The following is a 25817-nucleotide window of genomic DNA, read 5'->3' on the forward strand; positions in this document are numbered from 1 at the left end:
GGGAATGTAGGTTATTTACCATTGTGTATGAGTTTATTAAAAAGCCCCAGTCAAAAAGAAAGGAAAAGGTTACTGGGCACACTTTTCACCAATCTATTTTAAAATTACTGTTTTGTGCTGTCCACGTTTATTAAAGCCATAGCGCTGCTCTCTTGGAGCTTCTTTGTGAAGAAACTGCTAGTTGGGTAATACGTTCACACATTGTGAGGGGCCTTTTGAAAGGCAGCATACGCAGTAGAGGAAATAATAGCAGAATAGAAATTGGAATAATTTTCAAAAATTTCTCAAGGTAGGTAGTTGCTCATGGATTCATGCCTACCTGCCCGCCTTGTCATATTTCCCCTTAGTGTAAGGATTGCTGGGCCAGTGCAGCACAGTCTGATGGAAACGGACTTTGTTGTCACCTCTCCTCTGTGACAGATAGCCTTAGAGAGGATTAGCTGCCGCAGTTGGACTGATAAATGTGTTTTCTGGTCTTGTGACCACGAGCAAGCCCATTAGACAGCAGCTGTGGGGCTTTGTGGTTTCCGGTAAGACTCAATTACTGTAGTGCTTTCTCAGGTGCTCCGGTGTGTCTAAAACTGAGGATGCACTGACCTCTGGGGACAGCAGAACTCCTACAGCAGTGCTAGGTACACAGTCACAAGGGATGAGTGTAGATCATAATTGGCCTTTTGCAGTAATCTGGCAGAGACATTTATTATACCGAGTTGGATTAAAACCAGAAGCTCATTCTTCAGGGTTGATGATACCATAAGATAAGGCAGCTTTCATTCCTAACATATGGCAAGAATTACTCCGTGCTCTTGTCCTTGCGAAGGCTTGTTTTGTCCCCTGAGATGCCATGTTGCTGCAATTTCTCCCTGGCCAGAAATGTAACCCACACTTGAGTCTTTTAGTTACTCCTGCTGGTAAACACCTGGACTGATGTAAGTTAAGACTGGACTGTCTTCTTATCCATTGCCATAATAAGCCAAGATTTAGAAATTGTAGCCACAAACAATAAAAAACAAACTATTTGTTTCCAGATTTCATATCTTTACAACTACAATGAAATTTTTTCTACTTATTTTCCAAAAATTTTATTAGTAATAGAAATAAAAAAATAAATGTGGAATTGAAAGAACATAAGAATTTATAAACAAAACAGTGATGTTTTAAAGTTGAATTTAAATGTATTAGCTTTTTAAACATTATGTCTACTTACCATGTGGATAAATGTCTTCCTTTTTTATTTTTTAAACCCTGCACTGTATTCTAGGATGGTGACGAATCATCTCCAATTTTAACAAGTTTTGAGTTAGTGAAAGTTCCTGATCCTCAAATGTCTATGGTAAGCTGCTTTACAAAGCCTTAAGAACACTGTTCTCTAGAATGAACACAACCCCATGTAATATACTTTAAAGTTGTAATGCACGTACTTGACGTATCCAGACATATTCACTTGTAATAAGTACTCTTCAGCTACTGGGGATGAGATTCAATGGATGATTATAAGGAACACTGACATCCTAAACGTAAGGTCTGACTGATGCAGTTGTGGCTGTGCAGTGATGTCATAGGCCGGGAGTGACTGGGAGGTTTTGTCTGGTGAGGTAGATACTGGTGTGAAAGTAATCATCCTTCGAAGATGAAAGGACTTGTGTGTGGGGGAGTCCGAGGAAGCTGGATGTCATATGCGTGTTCCATTACTGGGGCTTGACTCACGTAGTTTCACAGCCTTGTAGTGAAACTTCAGTCCTTGGGACTGAAGTGGCATCAGAGTGAATCAAACATCAGACATCTTAATGTGACTTAAAGCTGTTTGTGACTACCGAAGCTGCCCTTTTGTAAGGTTTACATTCTCTGTATATCTAAATAATTTAAAGGAGAATTTAGTGGAGAGCAAACACCACAAGCTTGCTCGGAGTTTAAGAAGTGGACCATCTGACCACGATCTCAAACCCAACGCTACCACAAGAGATCAGCTAAATGTAAGAGAACATACAGACTGTATAAGAACAGCCAAGTGGACATTTTAACTACAGCCAGTACCATACGTCATTTCTAAGTTTGCTAAATTATGTAACTTCATGGTTTCAAAAATTTCATGCTGTCTGCAGAATGGTTTGGTTTTGTTTTGTATTGTTTTTAAATCGTTTTGGGATTTTAATTAATTCTGTCTCTATGGAGACATAATTAGAAAATTGTAAATATTTTCACAGTTTAGTGTTCTTAGAAATGAGCTGTGAAGTGTTCTTTAAGAAGGCCGGCACGTACACGTGCTGATTTGACAAGACGAGGACTCATTTTGTTTCTCCTGATTTATGGTGAAAGACATTGCCACTTTGGCTTCCTTACTGTCTAGTTGAACTAAATAAGCTCTGAAATCGTATGTTCATATGGAGCATGGCCGACTCATTGTTCCTTGCTTGTCCTAATGAGTTGCTTTGTGAATGGATGCCTCAGCACATATTTTGCCTAATTGGCTCTGTGTGCCTTCTCCCAGCTTGTGTTAATTGTGTTACAGAAATATTAAGCAAATGAAATATTATATGAAGTAGAAATATGTATTAAGTGTGTGTTTGACAAATATCATTCTTTTTCTTTTTTTTTAGATTATTGTGAGTTACCCACCAACCAAGCAGCTCACATATGAAGAACAAGATCTTGTTTGGAAATTTAGATATTATCTTACGAATCAAGAAAAGGTGAGTTTTTTGAATAGTTTAGGCATCAAATTTATTTATCGCCTTTTTTACTAATGATCAAAGGAAAGTAAAATTACACTAAAAATGCAGCTATGGTCAAGCAAACTTGCTACACAGCAATATACTGGCTGCACTGGTGTTTACAAGCTTAGGAAAAGGTGTATACACAGAGACACATATTTCTGCATATTTACTCCTAGAAAATGTCTGAATGAGTTTTGAAGGCAGATTTGGGTTTAGTTTCTACCTGTGCAGTTTGTATCTATCGCACAGGATAGAGCAGTGTACTTCATTTCTTCTTGTTCTAATGGAGAGCGCTTACCATTCTAGATGAGATGGCTCAGCACCTGTCCCGTAGTGTGTGCAGAATAAACCTCAGTCCTTTCTTACCCTCTTCGCCTCTTCACTCCTGGGTGATTAGGAGTGCAGTCATACTGACTATAAAGCTTGTGAATTCTTCAGACCATGAAGAGAAAGGGAGTAGTGTGACTTGTAATGTGGAAATTGGACTAGTAGAGTGTCAGGCAGCTGGTTAGCAAGAAGGGAGTGAGACAAGAACTGGGCATTTGGTAAGGAAACTGGAGGGTTGGGGTTTCTGGAGGCAGAAGCGTGATGAATCGCCAGGACTAGCCTCTAGTCTGAAGACGTGTTCTTGTGTCTGAACTGTTAGCACTGAGCAGCTCTTTAACTGCGGGCCCGTCATTTGATGGATTGAAACTCTAGTTTCCTTTATTTGATGTGGGATGATTCCTTGATAATGAAATTTATGTCTCTTGCCATCCTTGAAGTCTTCTATCTTAGAGTGAGGGCTAAAGATCTATTTTATTTGATGTGTATGACTGTTTGACTTACATGGATGTATGTACACTCCGTGCATTCTTAAACAGCTGATGATTGCTAAGGACCTTTAAATCCACAGTGTACATTGTACATCACTGTCACGCAGATCAGGATTCAATACAGAGCCCCAGAAGTATACATGCTCCTTCTTGAGATGCTCGTGTTCACGCTTTAGAAGGGAAGGGCTCAGTGAAGATCTAGAGACGAGAACATTGAAGATTTGCAGCAGGGTTTCCGAGTACACTGGAGGCAGGGCAGAGATGGTGTTAGGAAAGGTTTGAGTCCTGCAACTGTCATATCTCATGCTGGAGAGTGAACCAGTGTGCTGCAGTCTCATGATGTGCTCTACTTGGGTTAGTTTATTTTTCTAAGGTAAAAGTCAAAATGAAGGTAGGGATCATCTTTAGCCCTCCAGCTTTTGCTCTGTTTCATTTGTTGATGGGTTGGGAAACCCGTCGTGGATGAGTCTTAACTGTTATCCTTTCTAGCTGTGAAAGGAGGAAGGGGGATTTCATGTTACTCCAACTTTTGAGTGCTTGCTCTTCCTCCTCAGCAGCTGGGGGCTTGTGATTCGTATTCTGCAGAGCATGAATTAGTCGCAACCCTGCTCTGTTAAGTGAAGAGTTCGTGTGGTCACGGAAACCATGGCTTGAATGCTGCAGTCATGTAATCTGCACGTGAAGATGGAGAATGTAATGTGAGGATGCACTGCACCAAAGTATAGGGCAGCCTTCCAGAGAGGCCTTCCTTAGATGGAAAGGCTTGTAAGGCAGATTGTTTAGTAGTCCCTTCCCACTGAATTCAGTCCCCTCTAGATGTACACCGATGATATAAACTGAGTGGCAGGTGTCCTGAAGATAGCATCTTGTCTTCAAAGATGCTGATGAAGCCGCAGTTCTCAGAGCAGAAGGATCCTAGGTAACTGGCAGGAGTAAATAGTAGTTTTTAATGTGCAGGAAGGGTTCTTGAGCGAACCAATGTAACTTGGCCTTGAAGTGGTGGGAGTAATCACGCCATAGCAGCCCGTGTGTCCTGTGCTGTTGGCAGTCATCACTGACGCACAGGCCTTCTTTTAGTCTGTGTCTCACATTGGGATGGGCTCCTGGAGAATTTCTCATTTTTAATCTCAGGAGGGCTCTAGAAACAATTTAGTGGAATTAGTTATTAGTATATGGTACTTAGAATTTTCATTACATTTCCTTGGTGTTATCCACCCCTTCTGGCTCTTACAGGGTTTCTTCCCTCCACTTTCACATAGTTCCCTGAGCCCTAAAAAGAGAGCTTTGATGAAGACATCCACATTTAGGGCTGAGTATTCTCACTCTCTTCACATTGTTCATTCAAAGATGATGCTGACTGATACTGACTGGGAGACACTGATCTCTGAGTATAATAGAATGTCATTAGGAGTCACTTTGGTTTTCCTCTAGGCCCATGACCTATCTAGTTTCAGGTTCTTGGTGACCCAAGCAGTGTCAGACATGGGTTTCATCTCATAGGAGTGAGCTTACATCCAAAGAGATAGTGGTTGATTACTCCCACAGGCCTGTCACTGTTGGACCAGGGTGTCATGCAGGCTGGTCAGCAGTGTAGATCGCAGGGTTTGTAGCTGGGTTGGTGTTTTATCTTTCTCCTCTGGTAGCATGCAAAGTACCTTCAGTACCGTGAGCACTAGGCAGTAGGATTGAAGTCTGCAGTTAGGTACCAGTTGACTTTTCCTTGCCCAGGGAGTGTTGTCTTCAGCTGGAAAAACCACCAAGCTTTGGCAAGTGCCTGAGCTGTTTAGTGCTTTCCATGGATCCCTTTTGACTCTACTAGATGTAACCATTCTTAGCACTCGGAAGTTTCACTTGGTTATGAAAGCTGTCTAGTTGGACATTGTCTCTTCCATTATTTAGACTTCCATTTAGATTTCTTTCATTCTCATACATACATGTACATGTATGTATGCACATATATGTATAGGTTCTTTTACTGTAGTAGGTTGTCATATGACTGCTCAAATGACCCTCACTATTAGTTGCTCCTCCCTACATTCACTTCTTCACTACCTACATCCCCTCCCCCTACCCATTTAATCTATTCTGGTCTTCTTGCTGTCTCTCCACCTCATCCCTTACTCTGAACCCAGCTTCTGTGGCTGTATGGATTATAGTACACCTGTCAAAGGCTTGAAACCTAACATCCACATAGAAGAGAATACATACTGTATTTGCCTTTTGTGGTCTGGATTACTTCACTCAGGATAATTTTATCTGGCTCTATCCATTTAACTGTGAATTTCATGATTTTATTTTTATTTTTAACAGCTGAATTGTAGAAATAAAAACTTTTATTGTAGAAATGTATCACATTTTCCTTCTCTTATTCCTCTGCTGGTGGGTATCTAGGCAGTTTCTGATTTCTGGCTTTAAGGTTTAGTGTGAGGAAAACAGGAGTGTGCCTCTCTAAAGTGACTTGTGTATTATTTATGCTGTCAGAACTTGACTTCTGCCAGGCAGCCATGTCCAAACTTGAGGACATGGCATTGCCAGAGAAGTGAGCCTCTAGAAAAATCTTGCTGTCTGCCATGCAGATTGCTTGTGGCTGGTTCTGTACCTAGCTCTCTTGCTGTTTGGTTTGGAGTGTTTTGGTATTTTTGTTTTTTGTTTTTAATTGCATATCTCTTTAAGGAGTTGCTTTTAGAGAGACTTCCTGGTATCTGTTTCATCTTTCTGAGAGTGTGTACCACTGACCAGACCAGATACCAATGAGGCTAGTGGTGGGACTTCACCCTGGTTTGTTGTGGTTTCTTGTGACACACTGTTAGTATGGGATTTGCCTCAACCATTTCCCCTGTCTTGAGGCCTCCAATATTTTAAAACCAGAAAAACAAATTTAAAAAATTTATTATGTTCTGCAAATATAAAGTTACAGGGAAGGTTCCCCCCAACCCCTGTGGCTTTTTGTTTGTTTGGTTGGTTTGGTTTGGTTTGGTTTTTTTATCCTGCACTGCTACTCTAGGATTGGGATTCTATCAAGGCCAACCAGACCTCTGCCTTTACCAGAGCTCTTTCACCTGGCAATAGGGTAGAGTTCCTAACCATTAAATCTTTTGTGACACTAGGCTCTGACAAAGTTCTTGAAGTGTGTTAATTGGGACCTACCCCAGGAGGCCAAGCAGGCACTCGAACTTCTGGGAAAGTGGAAGCCAATGGATGTAGAGGATTCCCTGGAGCTGCTCTCCTCTCATTATACCAACCCAACAGTGAGGCGTTACGCTGTGGCCCGCTTGAGGCAAGCCGATGACGAGGTATGTTACTGTTCGGAACCCCTGTTGACTGTTCTGTGATACATTTAAAGAATCTAGTCTAAGACTAATCACTGGTTACAGACTTTAAGATGTGTGTGCTGTGAGAGAGATTCAAGAGGAACCAGTGGCTCTCCATCTTCCTAACGCCATGGCTCTTTGTTACAATTCCTCATGCTGTGGTGACCGACCCATAAAAATACTTTTTGTTGCTACTTCATAATTGTAATGTGCTTTTAAGGATCATAATGTAAATACTTGATTATGTAGGATATCTGATGTGCAGCCCCTGTGAAAAGACCACTGAGCTCCCAAAGGGTCCCAGCGCACAGGTTGAGAACTATTGATATTTGCAGATAGATTAGTTAGGTCTCCAGAAGCGTTTAAAGTATTTCTGCAAGGGCTGCTGTGAGAGGAGAACTGCATTCCAGGTTGTTACATGATGGCCTTCTCTGCCAGGGCCTTCCACTGGCACCAGAGCTTCTGTTCCTGCCTGGAGAAAAGGGTTCTAATGAAAAATGCTTTAATGCAGCACAGCAGGGGAGTAATTCAGATCCATTCCAACTCAGTGTACACGAGGCCACATTAATCGTAGCCCTGCAGAGCCTGTGAGCCGTTGAAACACAAAGGTGCGTGGCTGTAACTCTCTTTTAACAGCCTGCCTTAAATTTCAGTTGCTGGCAGTTGTGCACATGTGTAAAATGTCCCACGATGGTTTTGCATCCTCTGGGTCCCCACAGCAACTGTAACCTTCATGCGGAGTGTCACAGGATATCTGGCACCGCCGAGGAGGGACAGTAGTTGACACAGGCATTGTTAGACTTTGCCTTAGTAATTCCCAGTGAGGTGGACTAATCTGGCAATTTTTCTTGTTTTATAGAGTGACTGTGTTCTTTAAGATGACTTACAAGTTTATGCTAGCCCAATGGGACGTAAAACACAGTGTGAAACCTTACTGTAAATTGGTGTGGAACCAGTGGAACAGCTATTATTAATGACATCTTAAAGGTCATTTTAAATTAGAAATGCCATGAATTTTCAGAAGCAAAGGAAACATGATTAAGATATTTAATTAGTATCATGAATGGTTCCATAGAATTCACCTGTCTTCAGCCATCTTCTGCAACACCAGTCTCCATCACAGTCCCCTCTCTAGTGGATTACTGGCGACACCCCCTGACACCCGTTTACACCTCCGTGCTCTTTCAAATTCATGGCCTTGTTTTTTCATTAATTTTGTTACATACATATGCATGTATGTATGTGTGTGTGTGCGTGCGCGTGTGCACTCTGTCTGTACAATGTTATATTTTTGTATATATGTTTTCAGACCTGCACATTTAGTATTGGATAACCAATTGGTGTTCTTTTCTTTTACCAGCTGGCTCTGGGTTGGGTTTTCCATGTTGACTTCTTTAGGATGCATGATTTGCTAGACGGACTTACAGAAGTGAAAAAAACACTACTGTCTATTGCCTGTTCTTTAGAAAGGACATTTAAGGGAGTCCTTGCGTGAAGTCCTGAGCCATGGAAGTTCAGATGTAGCATCATCCTCTGTGTGGACACATTCTTCATGCTGTCATTTGCTGTTCTGGGCACTTCCTCACATTGACATGAATAATGAAACTGTCGGTGATTGGTAAATAAAGCTGCCCTTTTGGACATTGATTTTCTCCACAATGTTTAGAGTAACTGTAGTTTTATGAAACCTTCACAAGAATCTTAAACTTAAGTCAACGTAAGAGACAACAGCTTTATGGCGTTGAGCCTTTTTGCCTGGCACTGTTGGTTTTATACTCGGGTCTCCTGTAAAGTTCTATGTAGTTTTTAGATTAAACTCTAGCTAACAGTTGCTATTACAAAGTATTCACACATTTCTCTTATTATTCACTAGGTAAAATGCCTATTAGTCTATTTGTCTCCTCACTGTGTCTGTTTTTGGTTCTTATGCATACTTCCTGGGCTCTCACATCTCCTAGGTGTAAGGTGATACCAGAAAAGCTATGCTTGTTTTTCAAGTCTGGATTGCTCTCCTCTCATTGCAGCCAAGCACAATAATGTCCCAGCTCTGCCTTGCTTTAGCTTTTATGAGAATGCTTTTAGTATCTTGCCATCTGATGTGTGTTTAATGGTCATTTTATTTAATCCTTACTATGTTCAGAATGGTTGTGTGTATGTATGCTTGGGTTCTGAGTGTGAAAGCGTAAATCAAGAAAAACTCTTGATAGATCACCTTTTCTCACTTGTTCCTATCATGTTAATCTGCATGGGCTTTTCCACTCATGTAATCTTGATGTCCATCTCGTAATACCTTTATGAGTTTATTAGTTTTCTAATGATTCTCTTTAGGAATGTTTTAAGAGTGTTGATTCTCAGTCCTCTGTGGTTCAGATGGGGAAGTTCTGCATGGGAATTGAGTGAGGAATGTGTTTGAGACCCACTGGAGCAAAGCTGTGTGTACTCCACAGAGAACACAGCAAGAGTACAGGCAGGCACAGCAGCAGCGAGTGTAAAGCCAGAATTGCATGTGCGTGGACAGTGACTCCTGTCTGCAAGCACAGAGACTGCCTCTAACACAGCCGTAGTTTCTGAAGCATGGAGTAAACTTGGGAGAAGGTGGCGATCACTGCGCGTACCCTTGGTTCGAGGGAAATTTCTATTGCATCGACTTGGGTAGAAATCTGATTTAGTTAGTTAGTTAGTTAGTTAGTTAGTTAGTTAGTTTACACCCTGCCTTTTGCTTTGTTTTACTTCAAAGTTTTGTCGTCCATGCTTGGGAACATTTTTATTTTTCAGCATAATGAGAAAGCAGATGGCTTACTCAGTATTAGTATTAATTTATTTCCATACAAATGAAAAACTGTGTTGTTTGAGTGTATACTACCAAATGTCCAGCATTCCAATGGGGAGAGGCGACTTCAAGGTGAGCCGTGCTACCACTTCCCTTCTCCTGGGCAATTCAAGCAAGAAGCTTCATTGCCTTTGTCTTCTCCATCATTGGAAAACTTCTTCTTAAAAGTAATTTTTAAAAGCATTTCCTTAGTAGTGCTAGGAAAGAGCACGTTGCTACATTTATAAAGAAACACAGCATTTGCTCACAAACACCAGACTTGGAGGATTCACATTAGAGAACATTCAGATGAAGGGCAACTTGCTGTGTTTAGCTCCAGGCTCCTACTGACTGCCAGGAAGCGGCAGAGGGACTCGGCCTGAGACACTGATGTTTCAAGCCCTTTCTTTAACCAGAGGGTTAGCAATCGCTCGCCGTCTCTCCTGTGAGCCTGTTTGTAAAGGATGTGAGGTTATTAGAGAGGTGTGGCGGTGGGACCCAGGGGGATTTAGAGGGATCTGTGGATATCTCAGAGAATAATGTAAGGAGGAGGAGGAAGAGGAGAAAAGAGGGAGAAGGGCTCCAGGTTCTAGAGCTTTTGAGCTTTTGAGGGATTTTAAAGAAAAGAAGGACAAAGGTTGTTTCAAAAAGAGTGTCCGGAGACAGAAAATCTTTTGAAAACGTGAGGTGTATTATTCTCTAGCAGTCTTAGACGAGGGGTGCATTTGATGGTCTGCTGTTAATAAGGCCCTTCTTCACCCCCTTAGTTCTTTCTGTAGGAGCCATCTCAACCTCGCTCCTACCCTCTCCACTCTCCTGTTCTGCTGTTCAGACAACCCTCCTTAACAGAAATCACCACTGGCCACTCACTGTGGCCTGCACACTCTCCACTCCCTTTCTTTAACTTATCTTATGATTGCGACTGTTTCTGCAGCCTTTGCTGTCCTGATCGTTTTATAAATAAGGATACAAGGATGTACCCAGCAGCTCAGTAGCTTCATGTTGTGCCAAAGGCAACAAATGGAAGAAGTGCAAGTGCCGTGTTTTCCTGACTGCCGGAAATAAGCGTGTCTCTACTCAGTCTGCTTTTGATTTTCTAATGCCCGTTTCTCTTCATTCGTTTATTTCTAGGATTTGCTGATGTACTTACTGCAGCTGGTCCAGGCTCTGAAATATGAAAACTTTGATGACATAAAGAACGGTTTGGAGCCGACCAAGAAGGATAGTCAAGCTTCAGCCTCCGAAAGTCTGTCAACTTCTGGAGTCAGTTCTGCAGAAATAGATAGGTATGACCATCCAAGGAAGATTTTTTTTTTTTTGGTTTTTCGAGACAGGGTTTCTCTATGTAACCCTGGCTATCCTGGAACTCACTCTGTAGACCAGGCTGGCTTCGAGGAAGATTATTTTTAACGTAACAATTTCTCTGTTTTCACATTAGCCTCTTTTCCCTTTGTATTGTTGATTTCTGCCTTTCTTCCCACACATAACCACATGTATGTATATGTATGCATAGATTACTAGAGTCCAGCCTCCTGCCTGCTGCCTACTTAAAAGACCTGAGGTTCCGTCTCGGGCCTGCCTTCTTCCTATGTTACATACTCGTTTATGTGGCTCTGCTCTCTCGCATCTCAAAAATCAGAATAGCAACCTGATGTGATGCACACCTTTCGTCCCAGCATTTGGGAAGCAGAAGATTTCTTGAGTTTGAGGCCAGCCTGGTCTACAAAGCAAGTCCAGGACAGCCAGGGCTTGTTGCGTACACATCGAAAAATAAACAAACAGAACAAACAACAACAACAAAAATCAGGATGACAATAGCAGCTCTTTGCTTGCAGATAAAAATGACCACATAGAATTTTACATCTGGGTTATCTCTTTTATCATGTTTTCAGCTCTCAAATTATAGCCAACCCTCTTCCTCCGGTGGCCTCCCCCCCTCCTGCATCCAAATCAAAGGAGGTTTCCGACGGGGAAAATCTAGAGGTGAGTAAAAAGCTTTTCAAGATTTCAGTAGAAGTGCTATCAGTCGACATTCTGTGTTGGTCTTTAAGACCTTGGTTTGATTAATAAACCAACCATAACCATTGTAACTTTGTTCAGTAATGGGTTATGGTGCATGGTTATGATGTTCCCCCTCACTTAATGTGCTGGATATTGCTCCATTTATTTTATTGGTGCTCTGGGCATATAAATGGGTTTAGATGTAATTTAAAAATAAACTAAGTTCAAATATTCTATTAGGGAGACACAGGATGTTCGTTTTAATATATTAATGAATGTTCATTTTAATATATTAATGAATGTTAGTACCGTTATCAGTGTTTGTAATATTGTAGAAATGTATGTTTCTGTAGAATTATGTATTAATCAGGTGTTTTAAATTCATATAGACAGGTAGACTCATTTTTCAAGGGAACAGTTCTCCTAGTCTAGTAGTTATATGAAAAAAAAAATACACCAGCTCTTGTGTGTGTGTTGTTAAGGACAGGAAGGTGGAAGAACTGAGGTTTGAGGGTGAAGTGGCTGGTCATTGTTGTAGGGCCTGCAGGTCACCATGTGGCTTTTCTTAAAGCTGGTCAAATAATTGAGGTGGAGAGCTTGGCAGCCTTAGCTTCTCTGGGAATGCTGTGACGTGACCAGGTTCATCCTCCTTACTGACCACCTGGGGTTCAGCTGTAGATGGAACAATTTTTAATCTCCTTCTGACATTTGTGCGCGCGCGTGTGTGTGTGTGTGTGTGTGTGTGTGTGTGTGTGTGTGTGTGTGTGTGCGCGCGTGTGCGCGCGTGTGTGTGTGTGTATGTGCGTGCGTGTGTGTGTGCGCGCGCGCGTGTGTGACTGGTAAACTAACATTTTCTAAGCTGGCTGGTACTCTCAGAGTTTAGATAATTTACACCTTCATAGAAAGCTGGGGATCCTTCTGAGTGATGGGGACCCTCCCTCTTCGTCTCCTACAAGCTGGCAGCACCTTCAGGTAGTCTTTCTCAGTTGTCAAATATCTTGGTCAGGAGAACTGGGAACTCCAGGTCCTCTGTGTGCTTCCTGAGGTTGGAGTCAGTTTGGTGTGGGTGGATTGTAGGATGGGTAGGAGGCGTGAATGGATGGATGAGAATCTCTGCTGTAACTTCAGGTGAAAACTGGTCCAGCTTAGGATCTCTCATTGTTTTCTTCCTGTTGATAGCAGATGGTGATATGTATTTCTTTTAATTTTTTTTTCAGCAAGATCTTTGTACCTTCTTGATATCAAGAGCCTGTAAGAATTCAACACTGGCTAATTACTTATACTGGTATGTGAAAATAATTTTGTTTTATATTACCTGTTTGAACTCTATTTCTTATGCTGTAAGTACAGATGATTTAAGATGATCTTCCTAACGCTAATTTTTCAAGAGTTATGACGTAAATGGCTATGGTGATCCCCATCTTGCCAGGTGAGTCTGTTTTCTTTCTTTTTTTTTTTTTTTTTTTTTTTTTTTTTTTTTTTGCTACTTAAGTAGTATATAATATAACACTTTATAACTCCTCAAGAGTGATTTTTTACATTATTTACCAGGCAACGAGAATCCTACAAAAAAATAGAAAATTGAAATTAAAAATTACCTTCTCTCATTTTAAAGATGAAGAGGCTGGGGCAGAAGGATGCTGTAACTGAAGTTGGCAGGCACTGGTTAGGATGGACTATCCGTCATTCCTAGAGGAGTCCGAGTGACCATTTCCCCTCTTCCCTAGTTACACGAGACAAGGATAACCATAATGGTTTTCAGGAAAGGAGTGCAAAGCCAAGTTACAGAGAGGCTGCTTCCTGTACCAAGGTAGTAGGAAGTGTGGCCATATTGTTGAGTACATTGAATGAGTGGAAGGAGTCACTGGGATTGTCTACTGCTGACAAGTGAGTCCTGTTCACATTTGCAGAGGATCTTAAGGTGCAGCCTGCTGGGGGAGCCTCCCGGAAACCTGAGTTTCTAACTGTAGAGATGACTTCTGACTTTGACTTATACTCAGTTTATGGCCTTAACTTAAATGGTACAAATTAATGGATGTCCATTCTGAAAATTGCTTATTTTTTAATAATCGTAAGACATTTTGCTGTTCTTAAGGAACTGAAAATGCCATCTTATTTCAGACTGGGTCTGAAAAGCTAGATGTTTTGGGGTGAATCAAGCTTCAGCTTATTCTCCCTTCCTCAGAAAGGAATGGAGCCTGAACACTCGTGCAGAACACAGACGCCCAGTCCGCAGAAACAACATTGCCTGAGCCTTCAGGGTATTCTTCTACCATATTGATATCAATGATTTTAATGATATCAGTCATTTTCTCCACTGGACCTGCGAGTTTTCCACATGCCAAACTGCTAGAAGCAAAATATCTCCAGCAGTTGAATGTAATATTCATAAAAATATATTCCCCTCACATGAAGTGTTAGGATGCCCTGGAATGCGTTACAGAGCGCTTTGGTTGGTTTTAAGTACCAGTTTTCCTTCTAAGAGTTTACTTACAAATTCTCATCTTGCCAAATTGCTATTTTGATTTAATAGAAACCTACAGTTAATGGTTTTGCATTTCTGTCTGAATTCTTTAGTATGCTTCTGTTTGTACCATTACAGAAAAAAAAAAAAATCCTAGTGAAAAGCTTAAGTAAATAGTCAAAGACTCAACAATGTAAACATTGCAGGAAGCGTATAACACAGACAGCCCCACTTTCCACTCGAAGAGCGTTCTGTCAGACCTGGACTCCATGCGGGTTTCCCTACCCTGGCTCTGATGCACTGAATAGTCAGTTCGTTTTGGAGGGCTAACTAGTCTTTCCATTGCGCACACAATATGTTATGTATTAGAAATATTCATTAGTGAAAAAAAACATTGATAATGATGCTTGGGTTTGACACTGCTATTTTACAGAGTATAGGGTAATTTTATGAGAAATTATTTCTAAGTTTTCCTAAAGTGGTCCAGCTTCCTGTGAACATGAACCAAATCTCAGAGAGGATAGAAAGCCTCGCTGAGCTTCCAGCCATCCTAACAAATAAATTTAAATTTCAGCCAGTTAAGTAACTTTAAATTTAACTGATCCCGCTGTTTTCTTCTGAACACCCTAGGTTTACTTTGCCATTTTTCCTCCCTTTCCAGTAATTTCAGTAATATTCCTGCTATCCCTAAGTCTTTGGGGGGCCAATAACTGTGCACATAACCCCTTTAAAATGGATAGTGTTGATGTTTTAATACACAGAGCGGTGTTGTGCCTCTAGTCTGTAAAACGCTGGCATCAGAATGTGTAAATCCGGGTAGCTTTGTATTTTCAGCATCCTTCCAGTGTGTTGAGAGTGACAGTCAACTATGGATACTGTGACACGTCTTCTCTAACTTCTCAGACCTCTCAGAATCACGAACGCTACTTAGTTACACCAATCAACTAAGTTGTGGTGGAAGAGTGAGCCTCTGGTGTCATCTATGTTGAGTACTGGATAGGTTGTCACATTTTCCCTTGAGATGACAGCTCTCCAGGAAACAGCGTGCAGGGCGCTGTAGACTCTGGTGTATAGCTGTGAACAGCAAAGTGTGAAATGCTTAGACTCTGTTTTTTGGTCACATCTGACCATGGAGATGATATGTATGTGTATTGTAGGTGACTTACTTCTTATTTAGCAGAACATTGGCTCAAAGGACTAGAAATGTGCTTAATTATAGCCCACATCTTCAAGCCCTGAAAGCTTCTATAGCTGTACACTATAGAATTTACACTAAATTTACACGAAAGTTAGGGGCTACTGAATAAAGTAGTAAGGTCTGTGGACATGGTCATGCTTACTTGTGAGTAAGTTTGCTACTTAAGTGTGTAAGAAAAGAAACGAAGCTTACAGTGGTGGGGGGGGCCAACAGTGAGTTTAAGCACCCAGGCTTAGGTTAGTGAAGCTTACAGTGGTGGTGGGGGCCATCAGTGAGAGTGAGCATCTAGGCTTAGGTTAGTGTGAGCACACTGATGATTTTGAAGCTTACAAACACTCTTATTCTAACAATATTATGTATAGTCTTCATGTGACTGCGCATTCTGAAATACCGTAACAGAAGATAGGAGTTCCCTTGACTGTGTCCTGGCTCAGTCATTTGGAACAGAGCCATCCTCTAACCTTGCTTGGTAAATGATCCTCAGAGCTGTTTATCTGCCCTCTGCATCTGGGATGAAACACTGAAGTGTGAGTTTAATCTAATTGATTACTGCTTTTGTTGTTTCTTGGGACAAGCTCTTGTTTCAAAGTCTGTGCTGGTCCAGAAGGCGAGTTGCACCTGTCCCAGCCTTCCAAAGGGACGGGACTATAGGCATGTGTCACGGTATCTGCTGAATCGGAATTCATTCTAATTTAAAGACAACCGTGTGTCCAGTGGTGGCTGTAGGTGTTCCATAAGGCATCTTTGTATCTTTATTAATTTCTAGTGTACACTCTTGTTGAGAAATGATGTACTGTATCTAGGCCAGGGTTCAGTTCCTTACAGCACTTTCCTGGAAACGTCCGGTGCTGTGGTAGAGCTTAGCTTAGGGACAGGAGAGGGAATAAGACTTACCTATTTTAAAGCAGTTATCTGTCTGTAAGATCACGTCAGATACGGCAGCCGCTTTTGAAAGTATGCGGGATGGCATGTCCATCAGTGCTAAGAACTAAACGTGGGGATCAGTGATAGACAAGGAACGCTTGTCAGTACAGGTGTCGAGAGGAAGTCCAGGAGCAGGTGCAGACTTCCCGTGACTGGAGAGAGGATTGGAGGATGAAGAGACATAAGAGGAAAGTGCCTTTAGCACACGCCGTCATATTCGCCAAGTCACAAAGTTGGTGCTTAGCAGCATCAGAGAGGACTGGCCTGCCTGGAATATGAGCCCAGGGATGGTGGGATTGATCTTTAAGCTTGTGTAAGTACAGTTCTTCTAAGTAGTTGAAAGGGGAAACGTTGATGCTTCTGCTTTTGGAGTTTGGACAGTTGAGGACTAAGAATGTTCTTGTTAGAGCTGAAGAAGTATGAAGCTAATGTGGAATTCCTGGTCTTGGCAGCCTGGCTGGTGCAGAGCCATCATGCGCATTCAGTGGACACAGCAGGCTACATTGAGTGACTGAACACAGGCACGTTAGGGATAGGAGGAGGACCACAGGCGGAGCATGCATCTGGGTGTGTGAGTCAGCACTGAACACACGGCTCACATGGGTGTGTTAGCCAGGCCTTCTGCTCTCTGATTTGGCTGTGTCATGCCTCAACTCTTTTACCCATGTGATAGAGACGCATGTTTCCTGCTTCGCTTTTGAGAAAATTTAATTTTTGTGAATTTTATTTACTAATGTGAAAAATTTCATCCTAAAACCATGAGGAATTTATTGATAGCACATTCAATAATTAAAGAAAGGTTCAATTTTATATATTTCATTTGAAAATATTGCACTCTTTTTTTAAAGGTTCTGGTGCTTGAAAATCACTGTGGATGAATATGAAACCGAGTTATATAATAAAATGGAAATTACATCTTAATATGAACAAAAGATATATAAATTCATATTGTAGAATTACCATTATTGAGATTTTGCCTAAATGAACGGTATTGAAGTCAGACAGTGATAACGATCATGTCCTCCCACCAGGCATGAGTCTGCTGTGATGTAGTGGAGAAGAAAACATGAGAGCACTCTAGTCTTAGGCAGTTGATCCTCTAGGTGGCTGAATGGACTCTTCTAACGAGAGTATAAAGGGTAACAGTATGTGTCTGTGACGAGACATCTGGCAGATGTTATCAGTTAAGGGGTTTCTAAGTTTCTTGTGGAGTTTAGAGTTGGAGAAGAGTTGGGTACACTTGGCAGAATAGAAAGAATTCTTCCAGGATTGATGAGATGCTCAGAGAGCAGGGCATTTGCTCTTCAAGCTTAAGTTTGGACCCTAGACACTGACACAGAAAGCCAGGTGAGTGGATGACATGTGTGACCGCCCTCCTTGGGGCGAGGAGAGACAGATCCTGAAGTTCAGCAGCCAGTTTTCCTAACAAATCGGTGAGTTCCAAGCTCAGTGAGAAATCCTCTCTTAAGGGCATCAGCAGAGTCAGCCTCTGACCTCCATAAGCACGAGCACGTATACACACAACTGCATGTCTGCTGATACACATGCTCCTGAACATATTTGTGTACATGCACACATGCACTGACACACATCAGCATGCACACATGCACTCACATATGCGCTCATGCATGTGCGCGCGCGCACACACACACACACACACACACACACACACAGCATGGTGAGGGAGGGGGAATGAATATGAATATATGGATTCCGGCTTGGCAACCATCCCCCTGAGTCAGCCAGTAGTGCTGTCCTGAGAAGCACATCCACTCTCCCAGTTTTCACTGTTTTGAGTCAGGGGCTCATGTAACCCAGGCCAGTACTATGTACTCTGCTCCCCAAGTGCTAGAAGGAGGCTTGCCCACCGTACCTCTTCTCCCAGTTCACTGTTGATAAACAAGCAGGTTGGTGTAAATGTGTTTATCATGGCCCACTGAAGGTGATTTAAAGCTTCTTTACAGTTTAGCATTGGTAAACAAGAGAGAGTCAAGAAATTAACGTTAAGTCTTACATAATAAATGAGAAGAGGAGTGAGAAACATTAAGTGCCGTAGGGATTCTACTTTTGAATTTCCTGCATCTATGATATGTGTTATGGTTTGTTACTATCAAAACATGTATTAAATTGCCTCTCACCTCAGCTTATTTATACATATGTGATGTTTATAATCATTCAAGAAATTTAGATTTAGGAAAACAATTTTATTAGTTGTTTAAACAACTTTTATATTAGAAGCACTGAAGATTTTATGTGGGTTTTTGAGAAATGGGTAGATTTGATTAGAAATAAAAAAAATCAATTTAAACTTTTAGTCATCTTGTAAAAATATGTCAGAGATAAGGTAGCTCCAGAAGGCTTCTCAGGGTAAGAGCACCTTTCATTGCCCAAGTCGGAGACAGGAGTGGGGTGGGGTGGGGGTGGGAGGGTGGGGGGGAGTGCTGTGTGTGTTGTGCAGCTACTTGGTGGATATTTCACTGACAAAGGAAAAAGAAAGGCATTATTATTTCCAGGTATTTCATAATGTAGTGGAGCATGAGTCCAAGGCATCACTTAGAAAATCATGGAGCCTCGCTGATTGATGCTCTCCCTGTTGATCATCCTGATTGATGCTGCTGAGTGTGTACTTCTAAAGGCATGGAGCTGGAAGGTGTCTTTACTCCTCCTTAACTCTTATAACCATGTGTTAGCCTATTTTATGAAACAGTGCAGGTACTGACAAAATGAATCTGAGCCTCTCTTCTCATTCAGTCATCTTAACTGTGTTTTTGAAGGTATGTGATAGTGGAGTGTGAAGACCAGGACACCCAGCAGAGGGACCCAAAGACTCACGAGATGTACCTGAACGTCATGAGGCGCTTCAGCCAAGCTTTGCTCAAGGTACTCAGTGGCGGCAACTGGCTTCACCAGATCTGGCTGTAATCTTTCCGTAATCTTATGAGCTGAGAAAAAAATATAAATGAAGAGCTGGGGAGATGGATCAGTGGCTAAGAGCACTGGCTGCTCTTCCAGAGGAACTGGGTTCAATTCCCAGCATCCACACAACAGCTCACAACAGTCTATAGCTTGAGTTCAGGGGATCTGACACCCTACCTCCTTCTAGCCTGTGAGGGCCCCAGGCATCCCTGTGTGTGCAGATTTACATGCAGCCAAAACACTCAGACAACATAAAAGCAAATAAATCTATGTTTTAAGTAAAAAAAGGAGATTGGTGTTTGTGGTACATGAAAGTTATTTGAAATCCCAAGTTCAGTGTTTATAAATAAATTATTGGAACATAGTTATTGATTTCCTAGTGTGTATGGCCTCTTTGATACCCATAGGTGAATCATACAGCGGGTTTTTGCTCCTTATTAAATAGACATTACATTAACCAAACAATGAGTAAATCCTTGCTCCATCAATTTTAGTTTTCTGTTCTCCTTTTTCATCTAGACTCAGTAGTACTACTACTGCTACTACTCTTGTAGATATTTTACCTGACTTCAGGAACATCTTACAGGGCCCTTTTCTGCTGCTTTTGCTACTTATATCACATTCGGCCAGCAGAGGGCGCAAGAGAAAAGGAAAAACACTAATCAACTATTTCGTGGTACCTTTGTTTCTGCATCTGCTGTTTCCTGTTTCAACTTCTTAAAAAGCCAAACTACAGGTTGACAGACACTTTCAGACAAAGCTTGTGTACAGGTCCCAGAACAGTGTCAGGTTAGCAAGCATACGGGCCCTGGATCCTACCCCGTTACAGCTTTGCACTCTCTCTGAGCCTAAGTGTTTTAAATGGGGAGAAACTATTTTCTTCACTACACTTTCCAGGCAGCTGTGAAGAATGAACTAGAAAGCACATTATATAATATTGTATGAACTGGGAATGACTGCATGGATGATCTCTGTGTACTCAAACATTTACTCAGCAAATGTTTGCTGCATTTGGGTATTTCTTTTTCAACAAGATTTCTCCTTGAAGCTTTGGGATCAGGATCTTTCTTAGCAAGTGGAAGCGTTTTAGGGTGAAGAAATCCTTTTCAGCCACGTGGTAATAATATACACTAACAACTGCTCTGGACCCTGGTCATTTTTTACCCTAAAGTGTTTGTTGTTTATCCTAGGCAGCAAGTTTCTCATTGCTTACTGAATTAAGATCTTTTTCAGTGTCATTTTGAAGTTTGGAAGAGGGCGGGATAGATCCCTCTGTGAAAGCAGAGCTGATTGTCCTCACTTTGTTCCCTCAGGGTGACAAGTCTGTGAGAGTCATGCGCTCCCTGCTGGCCGCACAGCAGACCTTTGTGGATCGCCTGGTACATCTCATGAAGGCAGTACAGCGGGAAAGTGGGAACCGCAAGAAGAAGGTGAGCCATGACTCTGAAAGTGACGTCCCTTCCTAAGACCCCGAGTGTTGACCGGCGTCTTTTTGGGGTGTCATATTACACAAATGTACATTGTTTGCTTCCTTCTTAGAGACAGTTTCTGCCATGCTCTGTAGCCTTGAGTTCATCCTCCTGCCTCCCTATCTTGAGTGCTAGGTTTAGAGCCATGAGCCACTTTGCCCAGCTCTGTAGGAGCTTCTTCTAGGCAGTCACAGCTCCAGCAGCCCGTAGCACTGATGATGTGCTGTCCTGTGTCGGAAGTTACATGTGTTAACAGGAGGTGGTGCTGAGTGGCAGGTTTAGAGCATTAAGGAATTACGTGGTCCAGTGTTATACCTCTAGTACGTTTTGGATCTATTTGTCCCCAAGCATAGTTTCATCTACCCTGCATTACTGTCTTTTATCTTAGAATCATAGTTGTTTAGAGATGAAAGATCATATACGTGTGTACATTTTGAGAAAACAATGGACCAGAGTACCTTGCAAAGCCAGTCTGCCTTTATCTCTGCTCTGGCTAGCAGCCATCTTTCTCTTAAGTGGGAAACTTCCACCCAGTAAACAAAATAGCTAGGCATCTCCTCTGCAAATGCTGTTTTTTCTGGGCCATAACTTTAATGATGTGAAGGATTCTCGTGGTGTCATCCCTTCTCCTAATCCTGTAAGATAAAAGTAGGCGGCTGTTTCTTGGTGACTTTTGTCAAAGACCACAATCCATCTGAGAAATATAGATAGGTATAATCAAAGATAGGACAGGAAAAGTTGAATTGAGTCAAATCTTTTTTTTAAAGATTTATTTTATTTATTTTATGTGTATGAGTACACTGTAGCTGTACAGATGGCTGTGAGCCATCATGTGTGTGGCTGCTAGGAATTGAACTCAGGACCTCTGCTGGCCTTGCTCGCTCCTGGGTAATTCACTGTAGCTGTCTTCAGATGCACCAGAAGAGGGCACCAGATCTCATTACGGGTGGTTGTGAGCCACCATGTGGTTGATGGGATTTGAACTCAGGACCTTTGGAAGAGCAGTCAGGGCTCTTAACCACTGAGACATCTCTCTAGCCAAATCTAGTCAAATCTTAAAAGGCAAGAATTAAACAGATGATCAGGAATGTTGTTCATCTGATGAGAGGAGAAAATTGGCAGAGCAGAAATACATTTTATCAAGTTTGCATTTTCTTTATAGTTTAGAAGAATCATAGACTGTGTTTAAATAAATTCCTAGTGCCATTTGCCCGTCACCACAGCCTGTCCCCAGAGTTCCCTGGGTGAGAAGCAGACCCTAGTGGGTCCCTAGCTTGGAACTTTTTTCTTATCAACCATTCTCTGGTTAGTCTGATGAGACTAGAGGTGGAACGTGAGGACGAAGGTAAGCAACAGCCAGGCTTGGGCTCCTCAGACACTGGTCCACACCAGCAGTCGGCCGTCCGACTTCTGAAGGATTGCTCAGGCCCCTTACTGACATACAGAAGTGGACCTGTACCTGCTAAGAACGGATTTAACCTCAGAGGCCTTGGAGCCTTACTGAAGGGAAATAATCTGGAGCTTGGCAGTCCTTAAATATTTGCTGACCATCTAGTTCTTAGTGATTCTAGGGCTTCCTCCTCTGATGCGTATATCGTAAGTGAAGTACTCTATCTCTCTGGAAATGGGAGTCCGGCTCTCCGCTGTAAAGCGCAGATATGTGTGCCTGTTTAAAGAGTTCAAGATTCTGCTGGCTTCAAAGAAAATGGATTATTTGAAGTTGGGTAGATGAGCTTTAGTGGTTGTCAGAGATGGCTTGGATTGCTCAGATTCTGAAATCTGAATCTGCTCTATCAAATATGCCTATGAGTTTATGAAAGTGAGAATCAGAGGTAGTCAGGAGGTAGCAGCTTCCTCCAAATGAATTAAATTTTCCTCTTAAATAGTTAAAAGATGCACTGGGGTAGCATAGTGGAATACTTGGCTAATATTTGGTCATGCAAAATTAAGCATCAAATACAATTACTATTCTCTGGCTTCATAAAAATCCTTTGGACAAAGAAATTGAACCTTTAAGTTCCACTTGAATGTGTATTCCTGGCTCTTCCTCAGCTGCAGTGAGAAAGTGCATTTTCTGTCACTGTTGAAGGAGACTAGCTTTTCATAAGGAGGTATGTCTTGAAGGCATGCTGTTGCTATTGCAAAGTGGATTATTTATAAATGTTTGTTGCTTACATGTATACTCTGCTTCAAGTGAAGTATGTACATACATATTCATAGTCTTTCTTATAGGTAAACATTTTTAATGCTAGTAAAACTTGTGCATCACTTCCCTCTTCCTTTGCTTCCTTCTAGGCCTCCCACTTACCCTCCCCTGGCCCCCTCAGACCTACCCTGCACTCAAGTGTTCCATATACACATATCTCTGGTGGTATATAGGGCTGACCACTATGTATTGGACAAGACCAATAAGGGGGCTCCTTTTCTTCCCCCAACAGTGAATAATGAATTGCCTGTAATTCTGTCGCAAGGCCTGGGACCTTGTGATCTTGTTTTTCTCCTTCTGTGTTAACATATCCATTGATCTTGCTACAGTTTCTGTCTTATTTAGGACATACTGTTTTATAGCAGACTCCCTGGTGTCACAGCTCTAGCTGTAGAGGCAGTGGGACCTGGGAGAATGGAACTGATAAAGGATATAGGCTCAAATCTCATGCAATAGCCAACTTCCTTCAGAGCCTCAGACAGCTTATACTCTGAGAGTTAAGAAGGTCACGTGAGTGAAGTTGTCATGATTTCAAGCTGTATACAATCACAACAACAAGCGGCATGTGGCAAAAACAATTTTTTTCCATAGAGATATAATTGAATAGCAACAACAAGCAATAATGAATAATGTGAAATAAACTCACTCCCATCCGCTACATCTGGAGAAATATAAAACACATTCTGAGAACAGTTCCTTGTTTTAAAGGAAGTGAGCTCACAAGTCTCTTGCCTTGTCTTCTTGGTGTTTTCTCACAAGTACTCAGAACTCTCTTCATATGAGTGCATTCCTGGCCTGTGTTCCAGCACCTGGCATTGGTCCTTACCCTTCTTTTGTCCCCTCTTCTGCTACGGTCAGTGAGCCAAAGATGCAGAAGCCCTGATGTGCATGCATCCATTGGGGCTGGACTCCCCTCAATCAGCTGAGCTCCGCACTGTGTCCAGTTGTGATTTTCTGTGATGGCCTCCATTTTCTGGAAAGGGAAGCTTTGATGAGGGGTGGATTTATCTCTGGGTATAAGGAGAAGATTTGGAATGTAACAAGGACTTATGCTGGCCTAGCAATGTGGAGGTAGTAGATCATTTTCTAGGGTTCCCAGGAGGTTGGTTAGGTTTCCAGTACAGGCATGATTTCCATCCTTTGAGTAGGCTTTAAGTCAGTTGGGATGGCAACTGTGGCTTGCTCACCAGCAGCTTGGTGAGTGCAGCTTGGACCTCTGTGTACATCTTGCCATGAAGGTTGGTAATTGTGGTTCATAGGTGTTCCAGTTGGGCATGAACTGCTTAATCGCTTCCCTCCTTGGCAGCTTGCATTGTATTTCCTGGAAGCTTGAAAGCTAGACCTCAGGAAAGAGCTTTTAGGTCAGATCCAGCCTCACGGTGGGTTCTATGTCCTAAGTGTGTGATGTCTCTAGCAATAGGGGCAGAGGACAGCAAGAATGTTTGATACAGCCTCTATGGGCCATATTCATTCATTCTTTCTTTCTTTCTTTTTTTCTTTCTTTCTTTCTTTCTTTTTATTTTTTTACTTATTCACTTTACATCCCACTCACTGTCCGCCATCATACACCTTCCCACATCCTCCCCCCATGTCCCCCTCCCATTCTCCACTGAGTGGCTGGGACTCCCGGGGTATCCCCCCACGATGGCACTTCAAGTCTCTGTGAGGCTAGGCGTTTCCTCTCCCACTGAGGCCAGACAAGGCAGTCCAGCTAGAAGAACATATCCCACATACAGGTTTTGGGACAGCCTCTGTTCCAGTTGTTTGGGACCCATGTGAAGGCCAAGCTGCACATCTGCTACATATGAGTGGGGAGTCCAAGGGTCAAGCCTGTGTGTGTTCTTTGGTTAGTGGTTCAGACTGAGAGCCTCAAAGGTCCAGGTTAGTTGACTCTGTTGGTCTTAGGAACCATGCTCTTTTATATTTAGCTAAAGTTACACACAATATATAAGTATATATAAGCACATTTACATAAATGTGTATGTCGGTCTCTCTGTGTGTATATATGTGTGTGTCTTAAAAGACATGAAGTACCTTGGTCTGACAGTGCTCCCTACAAGAGCCATAGAATAACAGAACCTCCAGAACCAGACATTAGAAACTGCCTTGTGAAGGATGAGGGTTGTCCTAGCGATTTCCTTGGTTGTCTCTTGGCTAGAGGTCAGGCCCTCATTGCTGTAGTTCTTCACGTACTTTTTTGTGTTTTGCAAATGATGTTAATAGAATCAGTTTTATGCCATTATTATATGCCTGAGAACGATTCTTCATTTCCACCTCATTACTCCTCTCTAATTTGGTCTAGAATGAGAGACTTCAGGCATTGCTTGGAGATAATGAAAAAATGAACTTATCAGATGTGGAGCTGATCCCATTGCCACTAGAGCCACAGGTGAAAATCAGGGGGATCATCCCGGAAACAGCTACCCTGTTCAAGGTAAGTGTGACGTCACCACTGTGTGTGACCACTGTGTGTGACCGCTGTGTGTGACCGCTGTGTGTGACCGCTGTGTGTGACCACTGTGTGTGACCGGAGCCCAGTGTCGACCGTCAGAGCAGAGCCGCCACCGTAAAAGCGCTGTGCCTGCGTGTATGCGTGTGTACTGCCTGGGTACCTGGGTACCTGCCTGGGTGCCGGCAGGTCAGAAGAAGGTGGTAGAGTCTCTGGGACCTGAGTTGCAGATAGTTGTGAACCCACCATGTGGGTGTCGGGAATTGAACCTGGGTCCTCTGTAAGAGCAAGTGTTCATAACTACAAGTGTTCATGACTACTGAGATGTCTTTCTGGCCTGTTATTATATTTTAAGATCTTCTGTGTTACGATTATAGAGATATCTCTAATGAAAATATGTCATATTTTTATCTCCAGAACTTTATTTTTAATATTTAATCTTTAAACAGTAGTTAGAGCCACAATTACTTTTACTCAGATGTACTTTTAAAGGTAAATTTCAAAACTTATATATTCTGTACATAAGTTCAAATGTCTAGCT

At 42.1% G+C, this 25817-nt stretch overlaps 1 protein-coding gene across 1 annotated transcript in view; it reads left to right on the forward strand.

Annotated features, from left to right (window-relative positions):
* Pik3c3 (phosphatidylinositol 3-kinase catalytic subunit type 3) overlaps positions 1 to 25817 on the forward strand; it is a 77545-nt gene that overhangs the window by 19302 nt on the left and 32426 nt on the right. Inside the window, exons 7-16 of the mRNA XM_031365204.1 lie at positions 1262 to 1333; positions 1869 to 1973; positions 2598 to 2690; positions 6637 to 6822; positions 10781 to 10935; positions 11542 to 11632; positions 12868 to 12935; positions 19011 to 19116; positions 20466 to 20582; positions 25130 to 25261. Coding sequence (XP_031221064.1) covers positions 1262 to 1333; positions 1869 to 1973; positions 2598 to 2690; positions 6637 to 6822; positions 10781 to 10935; positions 11542 to 11632; positions 12868 to 12935; positions 19011 to 19116; positions 20466 to 20582; positions 25130 to 25261 — 1125 coding nt within the window. The remainder of the gene's footprint in view (positions 1 to 1261; positions 1334 to 1868; positions 1974 to 2597; positions 2691 to 6636; positions 6823 to 10780; positions 10936 to 11541; positions 11633 to 12867; positions 12936 to 19010; positions 19117 to 20465; positions 20583 to 25129; positions 25262 to 25817) is intronic.

This window comes from Mastomys coucha, unplaced genomic scaffold (genome assembly GCF_008632895.1).
Source record: "Mastomys coucha isolate ucsf_1 unplaced genomic scaffold, UCSF_Mcou_1 pScaffold13, whole genome shotgun sequence".
Lineage (NCBI taxonomy): Eukaryota > Metazoa > Chordata > Mammalia > Rodentia > Muridae > Mastomys > Mastomys coucha.